Source organism: Anser anser, assembly GCF_964211835.1.
Source record: "Anser anser genome assembly, chromosome: 2".
NCBI classification, from domain to species: Eukaryota; Metazoa; Chordata; class Aves; order Anseriformes; family Anatidae; genus Anser; species Anser anser.
Genome location: NC_139721.1, coordinates 99,241,311 through 99,254,602, shown reverse-complemented (window position 1 = coordinate 99,254,602; position 13,292 = coordinate 99,241,311). Strand labels below are relative to the sequence as shown.

Genomic DNA, 13,292 nt, shown 5'->3' with positions numbered 1-13,292 from the left:
GAATACAAGAGAGGGAGGGAATGTCTCTTTGGGGCACAGAAAGGAACAGTGAGGGCAGCAGGATCTGTCTGGGAAAAATGTGAAAAGATGGAAACTCGTATGGACTTCTTTTAGTTTCTTTTCCATTGCTCAGCTCCGCCTTGTTTTAGTTCATAATGATTTTCCAAGTACAACATACTTAAAAATAAATCAGTGTTTTCATCAGAGTTTATGCACTTGCAATTGTGATCCTGTTTTTAAAATGCAGCTGTTGAGAATCACTCAAGATTGCTTACATTTTTGTGTGTTTTTCCCTGATAAATTATAGCTAGCTTTTTTTGCCAGATAGTTTTCACAACAATTTCAGAATTAGACTTCTAAAAACTATTAAAATGTAGTTGACAAGCAGAACTAATAATTCTTGTGGTTTTGAACTTGATTTTTTGTGTGTATGTTTGTTTTGATCATATTTTAGACTCAGATTTAGGTTGACTGATCTTTTCTATGTAGGCCTGTGGACTTAGACACAAGGCACGAACAGGTTCTGTGGTTATATACAATATTGTTCTATAGGGAAAAAATTACTATAGTGGAGGATAAACAAAAAATCAATTGAAAAAATAGTTATTTTTTCATAACCACTCTTGAAGCAGCATAAATTAGCTTGAAGACAATTTTCCTGCTTGTGCAAGCCAATTGAAAGTGTTTTTTTTTTTGTCTCTGCTAAAGCTCTATACTTTTTGGTGCATTGAGCACACAATAAAAACTTTGCTATAGTGTTAGACAGTATTACTTTGTCTTGTTCTCATCATCCTAAATGCATGTGATACACTACTGAATGGATGCTCTAAGTAGAATATATATGTATATATATATAAATATACAAAGTTCTAATTAATCCTCTTCTTCCATCTGTTCCTAAGCTATATTTTCACCAACATTTCTGGATTTATAGTCTTATATCAGGAAAAGGTCTTTTGTTCCTGTTTATTCAAAAAATGCTATATAGTCAAAACATTCCTCACCACTGTAGCCTTTTGCAAGAAGCCACATGGTTGAGGTTTGAATGTAACATCCGTATGTTCCTTGACAATTATATTACTATAACAGCCTCTGTGATAAAAATGAAAAATGTATAATTTTTCTTTAAATTTGCTCTGCATAAATAACTAAAAACTACTAAGATAAATTACTTAAACAAAACAAAACAAAAAACTTTGGTGCTAGATTTGTACTGTATTGTCATGACTTTAAATTTGTGGAACTGATTATATCTTTCTGACTGAGCAGACATAAATTGGGCTGATATAATTTTAGCTTCCCATTAATGATGGGAATGATCTCTTTTCTGATTTTATAGACATTTATTCAACCAGCCATCCTGCACTTCCTGTGTGTCTAAGGAGCTTAAAGGGAAGACCATGTTAGAGACTGTGAAATTCCATATTCAAACAAAAGATGAAAAAGATAGCATTGGATTGTTGGTTGGAAGAAACTGAAGCAAATAGAGAGGTGAATCAAGTCCTTGAGTTACTTGAATAGATCCTGAGATGGCTGATCTTCTTGCTGATGTTCTTTTCCTGTTTGTGACCATGTACCACCTAGGATTTAGGCTTCCCCACCCCCCAAAAAAAAATCAAACAACAGCAACAACAAAAAACACAACAAACAAACAAACAAAAACAACAACAAACAAACAAACAAATACAACAACAACAAAAAAACAAACCAAAAAAAAACAGGCCTAGAGATTTTTATTTATTTATTTACTTTTAATGGCATGGGAAAAATCAGATGACCAGTTTACTCGTACAGATGTGTCCATTCTCCAATAGATATGGATATTAGAGTCATCTACAGATTTCCTAAAACAGTTTATGCTTTCCTTCATATTTGATTATGACACAGTTTGAAGTATGCATGAACTTGAAACAAAAAGAATTCTCTGTATGTAAGAAAAATACTAAGGCTTTCATCCTCTTGTCTCACAACTTGTTCAGTGTTTTTTGATCAAGTAGAATACAGTAGAAGAAACTTACTTCTAAATCTTATCTGATTGTTAAGTCATCACGATTCATAAATTAAGCACAGGTTTTGGTCAGGTTAATAATTTGTTTTACCAAATTATACCTATTGTCAGATGCCAATAAATCAGATATCCTTGAGTAGAATCAAAGGAGATACTCCTGAATTGACTGGATTTTGTCACTTGTATGATCGTGTAAGCCTAATTGACTCATTCCTAAACTTATGATATTGATCCAGTATTTCCTTCTGCAGTTGGATTTTTTTTATTTATTTTCAGCTATTACTCCAGACATTGCAAACAGCAGCAGCCAATAAAAAAGAGTATAAGTACCTTCTAAGAGCTAACAATGTTGAGAAAATCCCGTTTTGTAGTCTAATATTTATTATGTAAATGAATGGGGACCAGATTTTTCAATAATCCATCTTCATTTGTCATATCCATCTCCATAATGTCATTTAAACCTCTGAATCTGTTGGGATACATTTTATGATGGAAAAAGTGGCATGAGGATCAAATTCATCAGTAATCCATTTTGATTGTGATATTCAGGCTGCTGAAGTCAATGATGTTCCAGAATGTGTTTTAGTATCAGTAGACTTCTGTACTGGGTAGGAATGGATTTATGCATGTGACTATTTCATGCACCCAGTTGGAATTTAAGGCTGGAACAGTCTTTTTCGGATGTGCAGGCCTACTGTATCTTTATTGCCATTGCAATATGAATGCTAAATGTGTTCTTACATAGTTGCACTATTAATTATATTGATACCCGGAATTATTGGCTTCAGAACAGGAAAAAAAAAAAAAAAGTTATTTGACAATAAGTTTTGTGTTAGATTGGTTTTCTGTTGTCTAGAGTGTCCTGGATTCCTCAGTTCCTCTGATCTCTAATATTAAATATTTGAAACAATAAACATGTCAGACACCAGCAGGAATTCATGCAGACCGAAAAGATGAGAATTTATGTGGAGGTGATTTTTCTTCTGTTGATCGGTAACCTACTGATATCATCCGACACTCAGTTTCTCACAAAGGCTTGGTGACAGCTTCCTGTTGGAGTTCCAGCCCATTTGCCTATTTATGATTTTCTTGTGTTAGCATTGTAAACTTTCACAGAAAAATACTTAAAGCAGGGAAGTCCTTTAATGGAAACTTAACAAGAATCATGACAACGCTGTCTGCTTAAATGTCATGAGTGAGGGATTTACACTGGATGTTGCTTTTTGCTCAACGGTCAAAATAGAACTAGTTCAAGAAGAGTGGCAGAAAAAGCAGTTAAACCACCTGTTAAAGTCATTGCTTGGACTGGGACTTGCAAGGCAGCTTCTCAGAATTCACTGCATACTTTCGTAAATGATACTGTGTTGACATTCAGTTTCTCAGAAGTTCCAAGTGTTCCTTGGCTTTGTTTTGGGCCTCGCAGCTATTTGCAGCTCCTGCAGAACTTTGAAAGCTTGCTGTAGGGACTCTATATGTACAGTTTATGCATACAAATCTGAGACTGCGAACTTTCTCTGCATACTTTAATCACACTGCAAATTTCATTTCTAATGTAAGGCTACTTGAATTCTCGCCCCCCCCCCCCCCCCCTTTTTTCCTCACCCCCCTGAGTCTTGGTGTAGAATTCCAGCCCCATGGCATAGTACTAGCAACGAAAAATTTTTGCATTCTAAAGTTCATTTTGAAAGGAAAGGTCTAGAGAACTAGTCCATCCAATTACATTGTGAAACTTATGACTCTTCGTTGTTTCAACAAAGACATTTGTTGAAAAAACAGCTAAAAGTTCATTCTTTACTTTTTCTAGTATTTAATTATAAACAACCCAGGGCTCTTTTTTCTGAATTATTTCAGTAGATGACAATTTTCATCAATACTGAACAGATCATACATTGAAGATCATCTAATGAAGATAATCAAGGGTCAACTGCTAGAAGGACAGTAACTTTAGAAAGACAGCTTTCTACCAAGTAGCTTAGAGAGCAGGAAGAACTCTGATCAACATTGTTTATAGGAAAAGAAAGGGGATCATGGATACACTATAGAGATCTCATTTGTATGCACCAAATTCTCATGAATTGGAGGAGATATAGGCTGAAAAAGGTAATTTATTGATTACTTGGATATGTAAATCTCTACTAAATATTGTTTTTCTTGGTCCTTTTGGGATTTTTAAATTATTTTATTTTTCACTTCATTTAAATGCTGAAACAGTTTGAAGAGTGTACTTAGGCAGCTACTGTATTATTGAAGGCAGAAAAATTGTTTTGCAGATCTGTGGATCTGAATTAAAAGGCTTTAATTCTTTAAGGGGTAACAAATACGTCAGCTCTAGAAATATACCAGAGGACAATGAAGAAAAAACAGAGAATAAAGGAAAGTTAAAAGTATTCGGGTCCAGTGATGGGACCTCTGTGAACTTCTTGGGTGACCAGGGTGTCTGACTTAGATAGGTCTGCTTCTGTTTCTTACAAACACACTTTTGGCTTACCCTGGCAATGGCCTGGGAGCATTGCCTGAAATATAGTCTGGATAAAAATGCTTTCAGCAAAACATAAAATGATAGTTTTTAATCAAATATACTTTTGTATTCTAGTATCTATGTCCCTGATTTCAGATCATGCTAGAGTTTTAAGGCAGTTATTCTTACTTCTATTGCACTTTCTTTTTGGTACTCTTTCTTTGTGTCACCAGATACTGTATTTGATAGTGACAGTCTCTAAATAAAGTAGATACTAGTGGTTTCAAAGTATAATGTACAGTAAAAGAAATGCCTGAGACAAACCTACCATTTTATCCAACGGCTCCACTGTATAATGAAGCTTTGGTTTTCCTTTGGACTTCATAGGGTTTGGATGTTATTTTTAGAACTAGATTCACTATTAGGGTATGCCTCGTCCATTTTGCTTGTTTTAAAGTGAGATACAACTTTTGTAATAAAAAAAAAAAGCTGTTTTTTTTGTTTGTTTTCTCCTTTTGTGTAACACACAAAACATGTTACAGGGAATTGCAAGTGGCTTGTTTTGTTTTTTTCTTTTTCTTACAACTCACAATAATCTATAGATGGAGTTATTAACTTGTAAATTTAGAGGAGCTATATTTTGAGTTCATTATTTTCAATTCCAACATCTTAAAAGCTGCTTTTGCCCCCTTTTTTTTTTTTTTTTTGGTCAAATTTGTTTTTTTGGCAGTACTTTACCTTTAAGGGGTTGGTGGTTACTTTTTGTAACAATATTTTGATTAAAAAGGCATTTATATACATTCTTCCTTAGTTGCAATTTATTGCCATGTTAAACAACAAAACAAACCCCACCAAACCAACCAAAACAAAACAAAAACAGAAAAAACACCTGTCTTGATACTGGGTGTGTGACAATTTGCTCCTGTCCTATTGTGACAAGTCATCTTAGTTATTCAGTTTATTTACTGCCAATGCAACACTTTTCAGTCAACAAACACTTAAAATTCTCAGTTTTGCTCTCCCAATCTACCGATTTTGGCAGGAAATGGTTTATTTCCTTCATAGCACATCTACATTTGATTATTAAATACATCAACTTACGAATGGATATAACCCGATACAGATAGACTGTTACTTTCTAGCTTAATATTCTTTTTATCACTTCTTGCCAAGATATATTAATTTTTAAGTCAGTCACTGCCTTGCTGTCTTCCAAACTCAGTGATATTCTTAAACAACTTGCCAATAGAGTTCATTTAGGCAAAGTGTTACTTTTGAGATGAATCTTGGTAACTTATGAAATTGTCACTTTCAACACCAAAGAACAGGTCACATTAATAACAGGAACATTTCTTTCATTTATACTGTAAGGAAAAGATTCTAAACTGGCTACTTTTCCTTTCTAGTAACTATTGTTTTATCTTTTCAGTCTTTGCTATTTGCAAGTGGGTACTAATTGTGTGCAGTCAGTTGCAGTCAATATTAAGAAGTACAGTAATTTCAACAGCACATCATTCTTGATATGGTGTCATTGAAGTCAGTGTACATCCTATTTTTTTATTTATTTTTTTTTCAGAAATGAATTTGCAAATAGTACCCTGGATGTTGTAGATTCCTATAAAGTTTAATAGGGTGGCTACTATATGTATTTACAGCTTAAAACAATATTTTACTTTTTAGTCCTGCCTGTTGGGTTGGAAATCTGAACCTGTGTTTGCAATGAGTTGAAAAGCCTCAATGTAAGGAAGGAAGAACTGATTTTGTAGTAACCTCTGAGTAGCTCATAAACTAAAGCTGAGAGTACCTCAGCACTAGTGTCAGCATACCACCCACAGGAATTCAGATTGACTAATGTAAGCATACCTATGTAAGACTGTAGAAGTAGTAAGAAACTACTAAAGCAGGGGTGCATTAAGATAAATAGATAAAATTATGCAACTCATAATTTAACATGGCTGATTTCTAAGGCACAGGCATGCTTATATTGCCTTTATACTTCTGACAGAGGTGATGTGGTCATTAATCAATAATTCTCTTGCTAGATTTAAAGGTAAGAGGTGGCCCTAACAACATTAAATGAGGGCCTGTGGTATATATCTCTTTAATAAATAACAAGAGTTTGCACTTATGTTGCAAAATGCCTTTCATCTAAGCAGCATGAAGATTTACAGAGATGGGTAAGTTATGCTATGTTCATTTTAGTACAGGAGGAGCTGAGATATATTGAGTCTGAAATTCACCCAAGGTCATCCAGAAAGTCAGGATCAGAATTAAGTTTTAGAGTCCAAATAATTTTCGTAAAATTTTACTTCAAGCCAAACAAACACAGTTATTTTTCCTTGGGAATCGAGAAGAGCTTTTTGACTAGTTTTTACCAGTCTTGCTGCTGTTGCATAATTGCTGACCAGTGGAATTACTTGTGGAGTAATCCTTCACACCAGGGCTCAAGGCTTCCTTCATTGAAGTATTTTGGAATAGTCCCTCCTTGACTGCAATCTATCTAGGATCTCACCCAAATGTGAACATGGTTAGAATAAGCTATCTGCTCTGTGGTCTTTGGAAGCTGCTGCTCAGTTTTTAAAGCCAAAGATAAGATTATAAAGCTTATCCCTTGAAAAGAGAAAGATTGTTTCCAGAACCATGATATCCATTTATTTTCCATGATGCCGATGAAACTTTCTCTGCACACTGCATGAACAGTGATTTTGATTTGCCATTCTGATGGGTTTTGTTTCTCAATTAGAAAAAAAAAAATAAAGAAAATACAAATTAACTGTTTCTACAATAAATTACCTCCATTTATATTGCAAATGCACATAAATGCTGTATCTTAGAATGGTTTTGCAAATGATGAATTGTATTTTAAAGCAGATTGTGCTAAGAACTGGGTATGTGTTGCAAGATCACTTGAATTTTTGGAGAGAAATTCTAAAGGCATCAACATTATTTTGCTTTCAAGTTCTTATTACTTTTGACACACCCGCCCCCCCCCCCCCCCCCAAAAAAAAAAAAAGGCATTGTTCTTTAGGAACCTAAGCAGCTGAAAATATAGTACAATAGGGATTGAGTTTTTCTAATGCAAAAAGTCTGCACACACCAAAAATAATGAACTATGGGATGTTTGGCATGATCTTCTTGCTAAAAGATCACATCACACCATAAAGTGCATGTTCTATTAAGTCATTTTATTATCATCTGTGGAAAAAGAAAAGTCATTTAAAATGGTTCCAGAAGATGAATTCCTGATTTTTGAGGTTTTCTTCTGACCTCATGGATGCTTTTGTAATCAAAGGCATTTGCATTAGCATGGCCATTCATTCAGTTCAGCTGGCTATCTACAGAGCAAGTACAAAACAGAGGATAAAGTCCAAGTTTCAACAAAGTTTTTCTGCATTTGGAATTAGTGTCAACTGATAAACACCATGCTAAGAACATTGGCTGTGGCCACAGGGTCTTCTACTACTTTATTCTTTGAGAAAAAAGTTTCTGGTCCTAAAGGTAGACATTTGATGGAATATAGGGAGCTGGAGTTCTGAGAATTGCAGTTGCTTTTGGATTTTAATTTTTTTTTTTTTAATGTATACTGAGTTCACATTTTTTATTTTTTTTTTTAAGATCTCACCTCAAATTGTTTTTTCTGCTCAAGGTGATAATTCTAAGCTTTTATAAACTTGCCTAGATATGATCTTGTAAACTTTCTGAGTAGTAGTGCTCTCTCCCTCCTTTTTACTTTCCCTCTTTTTTTTTTTCCCATAACAATATTTGGAGGCTGTATACTGGTGCTGGTTTCTTTTAGAATCATTGAAAAATATGCTCATTTTTCATTTATTTCATCATATCAATCTTTCAGAGGAGTCCCATTCAGAAATATGTCCTGTTGTGTCTCATTTGTTCATTATTGGTGTTACGGTTTTGCTTTATTCCAATTCATCATATTTTTGGCTTATTTCTAACCATGGAGCATGGGCATATTTGGGTTTATTTGTCAAGGAAATTTCCGTGAAAACACACATTTGCAAATTATAATCTACAATATTAATGTCTCTGCTGTCCAGCATCACTGTACTTCAGAGCTAGAAAGGGTAAATGGATGCAGAGGCACTAAAAGGATTTTAAAAACAGGCAATCACTGAAGCTGATTTCTAATTCTAATTTAAAGAAGCTAAACCCAGTTAGGAGATTATATTACTCTTCTCCATTACTATTCCATTCATTTCTCTCCCTCTGGCTGCTATTTTCCTTATGTGAGGCCTGACTCAAGGAAAACTTCCGTGCATCTTTCCTTTGTTTATGCATTACACCGAAGATGGTGTTTTAAGGAGGACTTATAAACATATGCTTAAGTCCATTCAATACTAATCTCTGAGTGAGAGCCCTGAGAGAACTTATCCCTTTTCGTGAAAACCTTGACTCTGACATTTTATCTAATAGGAGCTTTGCTTTTAATTATTAACATGGATGGGATAGGATCAATGGTCATATATATGTATTTGCCTATACAGTTCCAGAGTCCCAAGCAAGCCTGAGGTATTTGTTTTCCTTCTCTTCCACCACTTTTCCATACAGTGCCATTGACTCTAAAGCTACTTCTATGATTTTTCCTTAGGTTGGTTGCATCATTCCACTGTTGCGCAGTCATTCCATGTTATCACTGTATTTGTAGAAATATTTTTAACATACTTTTAAAAATTATTTTCTAACATTAATAAAGTGCCAGAATAGATGGGACCTTTGTATTAATTTACATTATTTGCAAAGAGTATGCCACAAGGAAGAGCTTAAAAGCCCTGTAGGAATCCACAGATGAGAGAGTATATTAATTAAATGTATGTTTTGGAATAGTGTTTTCCTCAGGGAATAAGACTAAGGACCAATCTCACTGAGTTACGCTAGGGATTAATTTGACCTACTCTCTTTGATGTTAAGAAACTGGGAACAAACTCTTTTCTTCGGTATCTGCTTTGAAGAAGAAAATGTTTAAGGGTGAGGCAGCAAGTTTACATATCATCAGAGAGTGTGTGGATGCAGTTCTGAAACAGTCTGCTGACACAGTATTAAATTTCTGGTCATGTTCTGTGCATGAAAGCAGTGAATATTTATGATTATGTTTTTTCACATATATTTCTCTAAGTGATACAGAGTGGGCAATGTTTCAAAATGAACAGGATTATGAAAAAAAATATTAACAAGTAAATTAGCAGAGATCTAAAATAAAAGTCAGCAGGACTGGCCAGACTTCTGAGGAAGAGTGAAGCTATTGCGACAGGCAAAGGGAAACTCTGAAACTGGAAAATTGCTTTATTCCTGTGTCAAAGTTTTATTGATAAAGGGTTGACCAAAGTGAGCCCTTGGTGATAATGAAAATCCTTGTAAAACTTGCTTGTTTATCTGTAACCTTACTCCCTTTACAGACAATAGCCCTCCACACAAAATTTTATGTTCCTCGTGAAATCTTCCACAATAGACATTGTAAAGCAATTACGTAATGCTGCAGTGTTTTCTTTCAGGGGAAAAAAAAAGAAAAAAAAAAAAGAAAAAAAAAAAGGATGGTGGTTGTAAATAGCTTAGCCTTCAGTGATTTTCAGCTACTTAGACCTCTGATGGACATGGTGTGTGTACAGTGACAGCTTAATTAGCTACAATTAAGCTGTGTATGTGGATCATATAGGAGATGTAGAAGGCAAGACTTTTTGATAATATATTGAAAAGTGATTGTCCTTGTGTCATGCTTACATTCAGTCTCTAAATATTTTTGTCCAAAATCAGTCTTCCCTGTAGATTTTCCCAATAAATAGAAAGATGTCAGTTTAACAAGAGATGTAATATTTTGAGTCATTATTAAGCAAAAGAAACCAATTAAAATTGAAGTTTTGCAGAAAATGTCTTGTGCCTCTTGTGCATTAACAGTCAAACTGTGAAAGAGCTTTTATAGGAAGACTTGTATTCTTTGTATGGCTCGTGTTTCTCTTTGTACTGTTAAAAAGTTGAAATGAGGAAAGTAGTTAAGTAGAAACAGACTTGTTAACATTGCTTGTTTTTACACTGAAATGCTGCTTTGCTGCACAATTAAGATTGCAAAATGTGAAGGAAGCTAATAGAAAGCATTTTTGCGTCAGTTTACTTTGCTGTTTTTCCCTTTTTTATAGATAAGGTTTTGTTTGCAAGCTGCTCAATAAGAACTAATGATGTACAGTTGCATAATATTTATGATAGCTATGTTAAAAAGCACAAATAACTTAAATAGGTCAAGAACATGAGTACCCACCCATACTACTACTGTGTTTCTAAGTAATTCAATGTTTTACATAACTTCAGCTTGAAAAATGAATCTGAGACAGTAAAAGACCTACTCAGTTCTTGATCTCTGAAAACCTGTCAGCTGTCTTATGCTTTAGGAAATGGTTGTTTAAGGTCTTCAGAACAATAACAACAACACAAAAACCCACCACCACCAATAAATTAAAACAAACAAACAAACAACAACAACAAAAAAAACCAAAAAACCAAAAACCTCACCCATTAGGATAAAATTGTATTTTATTTAAATATGACTATGCTTAGGATAACATAGATTTTGAAAAATCTACTTAGAAAGTTGTTTATCTGCATTTGTAGGTTAAATATAGGGTAACTGTAGTCATCAGAAATTAAATTTTCAAGTTTGCCTTTATGTCAGCTTGTTTATCATGCCTACTTTACCTGGTTCTGACTATGTAGGAGAGAAAAATTTGAACTACACATATATCAGGTTTGTACATAGAATTCTGTCCTAGCAGAAATTTATATTTTCTGCTTGATAAGTCTGAGACAGTTCAATATAAAAAAATAAAAAGATAAAAATACATTAAAGTGAACAGTGCATCTCACGTTTGCTAGTTCTTTTTTTATTAGTTTTGATGATTTCAATTGCTGAATCTCTTTAAATCTTTCCATCGAAGGCACACAATCAAACCAGACTTTTTTGATGAGAAGGACATCAGCTGTAAAAGATGTGTAGCCACGTAGAGTACTTGCATAAGACAATGGAACTGTAGTTTTATTCTCTTGATCTCTTATTATGAGGAAAAACCCTGACTGATAGTTTGACCAAACTAGAAAAGATTTAAGTTCTTCGGTTATGTTAACCATATAGAGCTACTTTCCTATTAAAGTGTACGATTGCATTCATTTTGTTTTTCCTCTCTGTAAAAATTGGGTGATGTACCTGATATTTAAGTGGTGTTATTTGATGTTCATATTCATTCTACTTTGAGATTAATGACAGAGAATGAGCATTCTTGCTATTTTTTTTTTTTTTGCTATGACTGTATTGGCAAAGAAAGAGCAGTAAGATTTTTATAAGCTACTAGAAATATGTTATTGCCTTTTCACATTAAAAAAAATAAAATTACATGCAGAGAAACAATTTTAATTTTGTAATCATGGAGTTTTGAATTTGCACAACACAGTAGATTCCTGTTTGGAATTCAGCTGAATGGCTCTTGGGTACAGGTCTGATGTGTTGCTGTAGCAATTCTAACTTTAACTGCAGTAGATACTTTTGCAAAATCCACCGGGGGGATCAGTATTAACTACTGCACTTGCTATTAATTCACATTGTTTAGCATCAATAAATATAATAAATTAGTTCCTCAATATGGCAGTCTATTAAATAATAAAGTAGTTATGGAATTTCCATTTCTGAGAAGACATAATAAATAGTATGAGTGGATTTTTTTTTTCCTTAGGGTGAGATGAACCATGATTGATGAGTCACACTGGATTGGCTCATAAGTTGAATGTGCTTTACTTGTATTGGAGGTTACATTTGTATAATGTTCATGAACTGTCTTATAGAAGTGTTTTCTCTATAGAGAAAAATCCTGTATTTGCTATGGAATTTATAACCTGATTCCAAATATTTACTATTTTATTTTCTGAGACTTCAGTGAGTTGCTAGAGTAGTTGCTTTAGAACCCTCATTATTACTTCATTGTCTTTTTACTTGTGTATTTATTCTAAAGAAAAGGAAAGTCAGACACAGCAGTGTTATAGATATATCATGCCATATCATCATGGCTTGTCTGTCCTTAAATTAAATCAGAGCAAGTAAAGATATTTTAATTTTTGGCCTCTGAGATTGTCAGCATGTTTATTGTTATTCAGGTTCCTAATGCAAACTCCTATAAAACTTAATAACAATTATGGCCTAAAATTTCCAGAGATTTAAATAAGTTTCTGTGTTGTAAACTTTTTGAAGACATTCATAGGTGTCAGCGTCTAATTTGAATCTTTCTATAGAAATCTGTGAGGAGTACAATTAAATATCTAATTAAATATGATAAAATGTTAAAAAGCTTGGCAAATTCTGCAGCTTTTAATGGTGTTGAATTCTTGTCCAATGATACATTGAGAATCCTTATGCTAGTGGGATTGAATATTATCACATATGAAATAGATCTTGAATTATTACAATTTTATTCTTAATTTACTTAAGGTTAATGGCATCTTGAAGTATAGGAAGCTATATGTATTTGCTTTTACTTTTTTCTGTGAATCTAGTAAGACTATCAGATGTGTCTGACATTTTCATTTCTGTAGTAGTAATAGCATAACTAACATTCTGAAGCAGTTGAGTTAATATTTTTAGCTCTTAGATGCTGACAAGGAAGCAAATGCCTGACATTTCTTTCATGATTTTTTTGTATCCAAGTCATTTTCCCAGTGAAACTTTTATGTAGAAATGCAAATTTATGTATGTATATACTATATATATATATATATATTGTCTTGTAATACCTTGGTCAGTACTTCCTTTCATTATTTAAGAAACTTAGTCAATTATTT

General features: G+C 33.6%; 1 protein-coding gene across 10 annotated transcripts in view; it reads left to right on the top strand.

The window, feature by feature from the left end:
• Window positions 1-13,292, top strand: part of BBS9 (Bardet-Biedl syndrome 9) — a 289,008-nt gene that overhangs the window by 237,803 nt on the left and 37,913 nt on the right. For 2 of the 10 annotated variants that reach the window (XM_083822116.1, XM_083822103.1), the window contains one exon: window positions 1,340-7,229. The exons of the other annotated variants lie outside the window; for them this stretch is intronic. In XM_083822116.1, the coding sequence (XP_083678242.1) occupies window positions 1,340-1,407 (68 nt within the window). In that variant the 3' untranslated portion in view covers window positions 1,408-7,229. Of the gene's footprint in view, window positions 1-1,339; window positions 7,230-13,292 lie in introns of those variants that run through there. 10 annotated transcript variants of the gene reach the window in all.